Below are 10,608 nucleotides of genomic sequence, written 5' to 3'. Positions count from 1 at the left end.
ATGGTCTGGCAGTGGTTTGGAATGTTAGGCACATGCTCAGCCGTACGACCCAGGAGCCCAATGCCTAGAGAAGCAACAACGTCCATGGTCACACAGAGTTCATGCGTGGTTGTAGCAGCTCCATTCATAACCGCCAAACCCATAAACAAACAAAATGTTCTTCAGTGAGTGAGTGGGTAAAAAACTGGTGAGCCAAGCAATGGAATATTTAGTATTCGTTGCTAAGAAGAAATGAGCTATTAAGCTATGAAGAGACATGGAGGAACCTTAAATGCATGTTAATAAGTGAAAGAAGCCTGTTTGAAAGAGCTACATCCTGTATGATTCCAACTATATGACATTCTGAAAAAGGCAAAACTATGACGAGAATAGGAAGTTCAGTAGTTGGCAGGAGTTTCAGGAGACTATGGGAGAAGACTCAACGGAAAACAGAGTTTTTAGGGCAGTGAAAAGACTCTATACTCTGTATGGTAAACACTCTCTATACCATAATGATGGATACATGTCTTTATACATTTGTCTAAAGCCATAGAACTGACAACACTAAGCATCATCACGTGTAAAGTAAACTATGCACTTTGACTAATGAAGATGTATCAATGTAGGTTCATCAGATGCAACAAAATGCTACTGGGGGAAACCATACATGTGCTGGGGCAAGGGGTTTGTGGGAAATCTCTGTACTTTCCACTCAGTTTTGCTGTGAATCCAAAACTGCTCTAAAAAAAATAAAATCTTAATAAAATTTTTTTTTTCAAAAAGGGATTAAGTACTGATCTATGCTATCAGATGGGGATTCCCTGGTGGCTCAGTGGTAAAGAATCCACCTGCCTGTGAAGGAGACTCAGGTGTGATCCCTGGGTTGGGAAGATGCCCTGGAGAAGGAAATGGCAACCCACTCCAGCTTTCTTTCTTGCCTGGGAAATACCATGGACAGAGGAGCCTGGTGGGCTCCATGGGGTGACAAAAGAGTTGGACATGACAGAGACTAAACAACACCAACATAATACAGAAGAACCCTGAAAACATTATACTAAGTGAAAGAAATTGGGAACAAAAACTCAGGTATTGTATGAGTCCATTTACATTATGTTGTATAAAAACAAAACTATAGTGAAGGAGATCGGGTTGCCAGGAATAAGGGATAGGAAGAGGGTCACTGTAAAGAGATACGAAAAGGGAGATTTTGGATGTAATGAAACATTTTGTATCTTGATTGTGGGGTGGTTATACAAATCTGTATGTGTTAAAATTAACAACGGCACACCAAGTGAATTTTCTCATAATTTATAAAAAGTTTGAACATAATTAATAAAACCCAGGGTTATTGTACTTGCCAAAGGGGAAAGACAGTGAGAGTTCCCTGGGGGTCCAGTGTTTAGGACTCCTTGTTTCTAGTGCAAGGGGCGCGGGTTTGGTCCCTGGAAGGACCAGAACAAACAAGACAAAAGCAAAGGTGGACAGCGTAACACAAGAGTGAGTGGAGATGGTGCAGGGTTGGATTCGAAGCGAAAGATGTACCATTTTCAGCAGCACTTCTTCAACCTTTTGGGGGCACAAGGTTGTGTTATACTCAAGTTACACTTAAAAATAACATTTGGCAGCAGAATGCCTTTAGAGCAAAATAAAGGCTAAATTCAAGAGTGCTTCAAAACACTTGGAAATAGCACCTGCATAAATTGATTGAATCAGTTATAGAAAAATTGGTATGTTTACCTGAAAAAAAAAAGTTGAAATATTTCTTATATATAGTGTTTTGGGGTGAAAATGTTAGTTTGAAAAAATAATTATAAAAATTGGTAATTTTTTAAAAGCCATTATGAAAAAAAAGAAACACCTGAACAATAAGTGATGTAAGCCTCTATTTTGAAAATACTGGGCTTCCCTGATAGCTCAGTTGGTAAAGAATCCACCTGCAATGCAGGAGACCCTGGTTCGAAGATCCCCTGGAGAAGGGATAGGCTACCCTATCCAGTATTCTTGGGCTTACCTTGTGGTAAAGAATGCACCTGCAATGTGGGAGACCTGGGTTTGATCCCTGGGTTGGCAAGACACCCTGGAGAAGGGAAAGGCAACCCAGTCCAGTATTCTGGCCTGGAGAATTCCATTCCTGTATAGTCCATGGGTTCGCAAAGAGTCAGACACGACTGAGCCACTTTCACTTTTGAAAATACTGAATCATATATAAAAAGATAAGGACTGTGTCATAATGAATTTTGGCATGATTCTTAGGTGGAAGCTTGATGGAAACTTTATAAAGGATAAATGAGGCTGGTAACGACTGAATCAACAATCAACATCACTAAAAGTGGGACAGCGAGACAATGTCTTCCCAAGTGATGAAAAACAGCACCACTAATGAGAAAGAACGAGTCTAATCAAGTCTCTAGATCTCACCAGTGGCATGTAGCAAGTAAGGGAGTTAGAGGCACAGTCAGTCAAATCTAGAGGCCCCAGCCCTCTACACTAAAGGACGAACCTCTCAGGTACTACATCAAAAAAGGGCATTTTAAAAAGAGAATTTATCAACCAAATGTGGGCCCTGTTTAGATCCTGATTCAATCAAATCAACTGTAATAAAATTTTACTTCTGAGACAACTGGGGAAATTTGAAAATTAGTATATTAGTTAATATTCAGGAATTATTCTTGTTAGATATGACAATGGTATTATATTTATAAAAATTTATGGTAGGAATGCTTTTGTATTGATGAAATAATGATCTCCCATAGAAATCCCATTGGGGTGGGTAGGAATAAGAATTGGGGTAAAGATTAAATTAAGACATCATTTTACTTTTGTATGGGTGAAAATTTTTACAGTAAGATTTTTAAAAAACCCTTAGGAAAGCAGGAGAAATGAATTTTAAAGCACAAGTTAATATATTACAATGTAGAACTCCAGTAAAACCATTAAGTCTCAGAACTGGTTCTTTAAGAGACAACAAATAAAAAATCTGAAAATTTCTAGAAATACAAAGTACCAAAATGAGTCAAACACCTAAAAAAGATGTTGGCTCTGATGATGCCTGCATTTAATCTCCTGGCTTCTGTTAACATTATTTTGGCATTATTCCAGCATTGTGCAGAGGAAATACTTACTCTGCACATTGTATGAGTCTGTGGATTCCACAGCTCTGTTGGGTGTTGAGACAACTAATTCTTATTTTCGTTATTTTTGAGAAATTTAAAATTTTAAACATACATTTCAATGTAGTTTGAAATATAGAAGAGACTGTTCCTCTTTTTAAAAAAATTTTTATTTTTAGCTGTGCTGGGTCTCTGATGCTGCGGCGAGCTGGGCTACTCTCTAGCTGTGGTGCGTGGGCTTTTCATTGTTGTGGCTTGTCTTGTGGAGCACGGGCTCTAGGGCACTCAGGTTTTGGTAGATGCAGCTCTGGGGCTCCAGCACACACGCTCAATAGTTGTGGTGCATACACTTAGTTGCTCTGTGACATGTGGGATCTTCCCAGATCAGGGATTGAACCTGTGTCTCTGGCACTGGCAGGCAGATTCTTTAGCACTGAGTCACTAGGGAAGCATTGTTCATCTTTATCATGTGCTTTGAACTGCGAGTCTATTCTCTGTGATGCAGCATAGCTGCAGTGATAAATATTTTAGAGATTTTTTTTTTAAAAAAGGAAAAACCTGTCCTGTGGATGGTGATTGCAGCCATGAAATTAAAAGATGCTTGCTCTTGGAAGGAAAGTTATGACCAACCTGGACAGCATATTAAAACGCAGAGACATTACTTTGCCAACAAAGGTCCGTCTAGTCGAGGCTATGGTTTTTCCAGTGGTCATGTATGGATGAGAGAGTTGCACGGTGAAGGAAGCTGAGCGCCAAAGAATTGATGCTTTTGAACTGTGGTGTTGGAGAAGGCTCTTGAGAGTCCCTTGGACTGCAAGGAGATCCAACTAGTCCATCCTAAAGGAGATCAGTCCTGGGTGTTCATTGGAGGGACTGATGTTGAAGCTGAAACTCCAATACTTTGGCCACCTGATGTGGAGAGCTGATTCATTTGAAAAGACCCTGATGCTGGGAAAGATTGAGGGCAGGAGGAAAAGGGGACGACAGAGGATGAGATGGTTGGATGGCATCACTGACTCAATGGACATGGGTTTGGGTGGACTCCGGGAGTTGGTGATGGACAGGGAGGCCTGGCGTGCTGTGGTTCATGGGGTTGCAAAGAGTTGGACACGACTGAGCGACTGAAATGAATTGAAGAGGAAATACTGCGCATATTCACAGTTCTTAACACTTCTAAAGACTAACCACTTTTATAGCATTGACTTTTTACAGAACACCTCTTTTGAGGAAACAGAACGAATTCTTAGAAGGAAAGCAGTGCTTTGTGACCCACTTGCTCAGGTTCACGGTCAGTGACAGAGGGAGATTCCCAGCTGAGTAACCCTTGTCCTAAGGGACCCAAATGAAAGGAAAACCTCAGCTACCAGGAAGATCTACTCAGCTTTCTTATCTCCTCAGGGTCCCAGAAATCTTTGGCCTAATCCTAACTGGAAATTGTTCAATAACAGAACCAACCCACCAACCTACTTACTACTCATAGCCTCATTTGGTCCGTCTCAAGAACAGTCCTGTGAAGCAGCATATCAGGGATCATTATCTCCTTTACACAATGGAAACTGAGAGGTGAAGTGCCAAGGTTTAAAAAACCCCAGAGAAGAGCAAAGAGGCTTTGACTACTAAGTATATTCCACTGGGCAATTTGAAACCCTGCCCCAATCCCCCACTGGGAGTCCAAACACATATAAATAAATAAATGTACAGCAGTCAGGATTCATCAATCTCAACCCCCTCACCCCCAAATAAACCTAGTCTTTGATCTAGTCTGCAACTATTCTCTCATTAAACCCCATGGCCAGTCTCCCCCTTTAGACTGCAAATTAAACAAGGCTGTCATAAAGCTCCTTGGGAGAACAAGGCTCAAAAACACAAAAGTAAGCCAATACCAGGTATGCTATAAACATTTCATTTTATTTTTTTTAAGAAAGTAGCTTCAGAAAAAGAGGAAAATAATCTAGATCGTTTATATATATATATATATATACTTTTTAATAAAAACCTTTACATAATCTTCATGCAAAAAGACCCAGACGTGGCCATGTTGTCCGTGATAGGCCGCACACCAGCAGTCTCCGGTGGTTACCTGGGGCTCCCCATAGCTGGCTACAGTGTAGCGAAGGCCCTCTGCCTATCCCTGAAGCTCAGCTTCTTGCCTGCCTCAGTGAGGGCTTTACCTTCTGCAACTGTAGATGGAGGGCTAGAATGGGAGGGGAAGGGAGAGCTACCTGATCTACCATGTTCATTGAAACTCTTCAGGCAAATCCAGGCAGGAGGCCTTGCCAGATGACTGAAAACCAGGCACCAAAATGAGTTCTGGGAGTTTCCCAGAGACATGGAGTCTGAGACCAAGGGCTCCTGCACAGGGAAGTTGTGGTATTCACAGAACACTCAAGGCAGGAAGAACAATCAAGCCTTGAAGCTCCATGGCTCCATAGCAGGCACTCACTCTACCTTAAATGAGTCAGAAAGACCCTGTTCTGCTGCCTCAGTTCAACCCTTTCCTGATTCTGAAAGTCATGCAAATCATCAATCTACTCCAGAGACAGATTCTCTTCCTTCTGTGGATAGTTCACTTGTTAAGGAAGGTCCTAGGTCAACACATTTGTCTAGCACCTGCCCCACTCCTTCTAAAGAGTCTGAGGATGAAAGGGCAGGAGTAGGAGCAGGGTAGTGGTTGGCATTGAGAGTCACAAGATTCAGAATGGCTGAGGGAGGAAAAGCATTCCCTGGTTCTTTGGGGAATTCTGCCAAAGGTTTTGGTGCTTTATTGACCATTTCTAAAAAGGAAAAAAAAAAAAAAAGAATGGCTCTTGTGGATGGTAAAAAGAGACTTGGCTCCTTTTTGGGGGGGTTCCAAAAGCCCTTATGCTACGTTTAGTATTAAGAAAGCCCTGAACAACTGGAGGTTGCTGCTTGGGCAGCAGGAAGGGAGGGAAGATTCCACAGCCAAGCCAGAGAACGGCAAACAGGGCAATCAACTCGATGCAGGAGCACTCTGTGTGGTGAGTGTGAACAAGCATGTGAGTGTGGTGGGAGGGGCCCAGGGCTCACTGGCTCCCGACAGTCAGTTCCCGCAGGTAGGACTGTGTGAGGCTGCGCAGCTCCTCCAAGGCGTAGTCCTCGGGCATGGGGAGCCGGCCAACGTGGGGAGCCAACAGGCGCAAAGGGACTCGCTGAGGGTCTGGCGTTGAGTCGGAGGTTGTATCAGAGGCATGCTGAAGGCTCAGTACCACCCGCAGCAGGTTGGCTACACGTTTGGCCATGTCTGGAGAAAAGAGCAGAGTGAGCACCAAATGAAGGGGTGAGGCAGGGCTATAATACTCACAAAGACAGGCAGTGAGCAGGCAGGAAGGGAGAGGAGGCGAGAGGCTGACCTGACTGAGCCAGGCGGTCCTTGGCATTGTAACACTGGATCTGCTCTATCCTGTTGCACAGCGAGGTCACTTTGGTGTGCAACTGCTCGAGTTCATAACCTGAGCAATCCACCTACAAAGAAGCAGGGAAACCAATTAGGCCAAAAGGAACACCCATCACCCCAATCCTATCCACAGACTGGCTATGCAACCCTTTGAAATAAGAGTGAGGTGAGGCAGGGGAAAACCCAAGAAGCTGGCTGGCAATGTCATGTTCCCACCATCTAGCCTAGTTGCTGAAGACAAGACAGGATCTTAGCAATACACAACAGGAAAGCAATATAGTGTATAGGGCCTGGGACTGGGCAAGTTGTGAAATCATCATTCATGAACCATGTAATTAGCAAGCTTCAACATAGCACCAAAAATCTACATAAATCTGGGTCAGAGACATGGTATTGACTTAAGAGCATAACAGTGAGAAGTGGAGCCCAAACTAGCACTTAATTTAGGTCTTCTGACTCCAACTAAGAATTAGCACTTGATTATTAATGTAGATATCAACAGGAACTGTGACTTTGTTATCGACAGAAATCACTTCCTTTCCTATCACATTACAGTTGTTTAGTCGCTCAGTCGTGCCTGACTTCTCTGACCCCATGGACTGTAGCCCACCAGGCTCCTCTATGCACGGGATTTCCCAGGCAAGAATACTGGAGTGGGTTGCTATTTCCTCCTCTAGGGGATCTTCCCAACCCAGGGATCAAACTCATGTCTCCTGCATTGGAGAGCGCACCATGGGTTTCCCTGGTATTACAGCTGTTGGTAATCTTTAAGTTTTTCAAAATTACAGTGCGAGGGCTTCTTATTTAGGATGTTAATAAAGCACTTATTACATAGCACAAGTTTTTAACATTTTGATAATTCTATCTTAATATAATTGCTTTCTTTTGTAATCCTATATATTTTATATCTTAGGCATTTAAAGACCTTAGAGATCCATCCATAGGTGTCACCAGAATGCCCCCATAACACTTTCAATTTAAAACATGCCAAATATTATGTAAAAAAATTATCTACACTAAATCTCTGATCTTTACTGGATCTCTCAACCCAAAGCTTCTCACTTAAAACTAGTGGAAAAGGGGACAAGGGGAAGGGACTGACTAAGGACAAGTCTCAGGTATGTTCCCTACACACTACTTAGCAATAAACCACAAAAAAATGTTTCAAGTTTTGACAGAACTGTCATAATAGCTACATCAAATCTGGTTCATCAAAACACCCCTCCTGCACTGACAGTGCTCTGTCAGTGAGTTTTTCGAGTTCTTTCTCAAGCCTTTGGCTGTCTCTATGGCTTTATGGGTCAGGGAGAGAGAAAACCAGGCCATGGTTTAAGGAGCTCAGGTACCTGCTGTATATGACGGAGCATTTCAATGACCCTAATGTAGTCCAGGTAAACAAGCCCAGATGTTTCCCAGTCCTGGATTAGGCCACTGCGCTCCAGAGGTGCCAGGTCTTCCAAGAACCCCTTCAGGTAGTCATAGTTCTCATTAATAATGGCATCTGAAGAAACAAAATATTGACCAGAAGTGTACAGAGGAAGGAGATGGCAGAAATCCAAGACAGGAAGAAAAGGAAAATTATACTGGGTCAGACTTGAGAATTACAATAGATATTTCAAAATTCTATTAAAGAAACTGTAAAGAATTTCTGGTTTCAGTTTCCCAAATAGCGATCCCTGGTGTTGCTGAATGAAACTCCCTAAACAATAAGCTTAACGCAGTTAGTGCACATCAAAAATATTCCTGGCAGATGGGGATATAACAGATATCGCTGCTGACCTCTGCCCCTCACCCTCACTAAGCATCTTTTGCACAAGGACTTTTTACAAAGTGTGATCTGATTCAAGTCTGCCATGCTCTGTACAGATCACTGTCCCTGGCCTGAGTCATCATGGGCTCAGAGGATTGAAGAATTGGGGGTGATTCCAGGAGACATAGACCCTAGTCCGAAGCACTCACCGGAAGCTAAGTGCCGGATGACAAGCTTGTGGCACCTGTTCCAGTGCCCTGCTTTAAATAAATAGAGGGCCTCCAAGTGCTTGTCGGCTTCCATGTGTGCTCGCACTGCTTTGGCCTCATGAATCCATTCAGCGGGCACACAAAGCTTCTCGGTCAGGAAAGTCTCCTTAGCCCAAGACTCAGGGGTCTCCAACAGCTGGCAGTGCCGGGTAAGCAGCTCTCGAACAGCCTTCTCCCGCGTGCTACAGGAGGAAACGTCAACCAGGGTAAGTCTCATCCTTACCCATGGAGGATGCCTCAGACGGCTCAAAGTGGCCCCTGAGGCAGTCTCCTAAACTGCAGGTCCTGACCCATAGAGGATCACCTCAAGTTTCACTTAAGGTGACATACCAGCATTAATTTTTAAAATGAAATAGAAGAGAAGCACATTGTATTTTCATGGTCAAAACAGTCTGAGGATGAATACTCTTGGGAAGGTTGTCCATTGCCCCCCAGAAGGCTTTATCCTCACTGGCTCATTTCTCTTTTCTAACTGTATTGGAATATAGTTGATGTTGTACAATGTTTGCTATACAATGTGTACAGCAAAATGATTCAGTTATACATGCACGTATGTTCATTCTTTTTTAATTTTTCTCATATAGGTCATCACAGAATATTGAGCAGAGTTCACTGTACTATACAGCAGGTCCTTGTCGCTTATCCATCTTATATATAGTAGAATGTGTGTGTGTTTATCCCAGCAGGCTCAATTCTTTGTTTCCTTTCTAGAACAGTAGATGAAGGATGAGATAGCGGAATTCTGAACCCACAGAGCAGTCCTCTGCAGTTTATTCTCAACCTCCTCTCTGCCCTTTCTCCCACATGGCCAGTATAAGTAAACAAAGTTGATAGTTTTACGATGTAAAGTCCCTTCCAGGTCCTGTTTTTTTCCCTTATAGCCATCAGGCTTCCTAATTCATTTTCTCTTTACTCCTAGACACAGGCTAACCTCACTCTTTCTGCTCTTGAGTCCACTTAAAGAGATTTCTTCTTTGGGCCAAAGGATCTCTCATCTGAATTTCAGATCAAAGCTATTCTCATCTTAGATTCTTCTGTCAATGCCTAGGCTTTTTAGGAACTCCCAGTCTCAGGACAACTGCCTCCTTTTCCCTCCTCTTCAGGAAACAGGATCTGCTCTCCTATGGCCATCCTCAGCCATCCATCAGCCAGCCTTCTACCACGTGGAATTCTCCAAAAGTGTATTTAAATAAACGCAGCGGGAAATTCTGGGGTCACTTTGCCTCCTGGTGAGGAGGAAGAGGAAAGAGAAATTCCTTAAAGGGAAAGTTGTGCTGGATGCTTTATATTTTTACTCTTTTAATTTCATAGTCACCTTTGAACAGAGATTAGCAATATTATGATTTTACAGATTAAAAAACTGAGGCCTAGAGACATCTTGACTCTAAGTCAAAAATGAGTAAGCTTTACCCTAGGTCAAAGTGAGTACATGGTGAAGCCAGAATTTAGAAAGACCGGACTACAAAACAGCTTTCCATGCCCTACGGAATGACAGATAGTATAGTACAGTGATTAAGAGCACAGACTCTGGGTGTCTTGAGTTGAAAGCCTCACTCTGCCATCTACTAGCTATGTGATTTTGAACAAAAGTTTTCTAATTTCTCTATGCCTTGAACTGCTCATCTATAAATAGAAAATGTCTATCTCATAGGTCCATTAAACAAATTAATATATTTAAATTAATATATTTAAAGTACTTATGGCAGAATATAGATATATAAAAACATTATATAAATTATATAACAAAGCATTGTGTTAAGTGTTTTTGTTCTTAGTAATATGCCATGCTGCTACCAATAACAAAAAACCTCCGGCTTTATACAGTTCACAGCAGGGAGTAAAGGTGTTTCTCTGGTTTTCATTCAGGATAGAGAACCAAAACATTATGTATCTGGGCAAGACTGTTTTGGTAAATAGGTAAACACTATCAAACTTGAGGAATGGATGGCAAGGGAAGGGAGAAAGCCAGTGGACAGAGACAAAGAAGGGGTACTCCTTGCCAACCTTTACGGATCCACTGAAGCAACGCAGCCAGCATTATTTCTGCATAATTCAAACATACCACGTTCAAGGAATTTGTGCCTA

General features: G+C 42.4%; 1 protein-coding gene across 3 annotated transcripts in view; it reads right to left on the bottom strand.

The window, feature by feature from the left end:
- Positions 1-4,978: 4,978 nt before the first annotated feature.
- Positions 4,979-10,608, bottom strand: part of NUP98 (nucleoporin 98 and 96 precursor) — an 87,745-nt gene continuing 82,115 nt past the window's right edge. For all 3 annotated transcript variants that reach the window (XM_069553869.1, XM_069553868.1, XM_069553870.1), the window contains exons 30-33: positions 8,464-8,705; positions 7,851-8,005; positions 6,461-6,572; positions 4,979-6,351 (exon numbers count right to left, since the gene is read on the bottom strand). In XM_069553869.1, the coding sequence (XP_069409970.1) occupies positions 6,134-6,351; positions 6,461-6,572; positions 7,851-8,005; positions 8,464-8,705 (727 nt within the window). In that variant the 3' untranslated portion in view covers positions 4,979-6,133. The remainder of the gene's footprint in view (positions 6,352-6,460; positions 6,573-7,850; positions 8,006-8,463; positions 8,706-10,608) is intronic.

The sequence above is a fragment of the Ovis canadensis genome, chromosome 15 (genome assembly GCF_042477335.2).
Source record: "Ovis canadensis isolate MfBH-ARS-UI-01 breed Bighorn chromosome 15, ARS-UI_OviCan_v2, whole genome shotgun sequence".
Taxonomy (NCBI): domain Eukaryota; kingdom Metazoa; phylum Chordata; class Mammalia; order Artiodactyla; family Bovidae; genus Ovis; species Ovis canadensis.
This window is presented reverse-complemented; position numbering and strand designations above follow the sequence as displayed.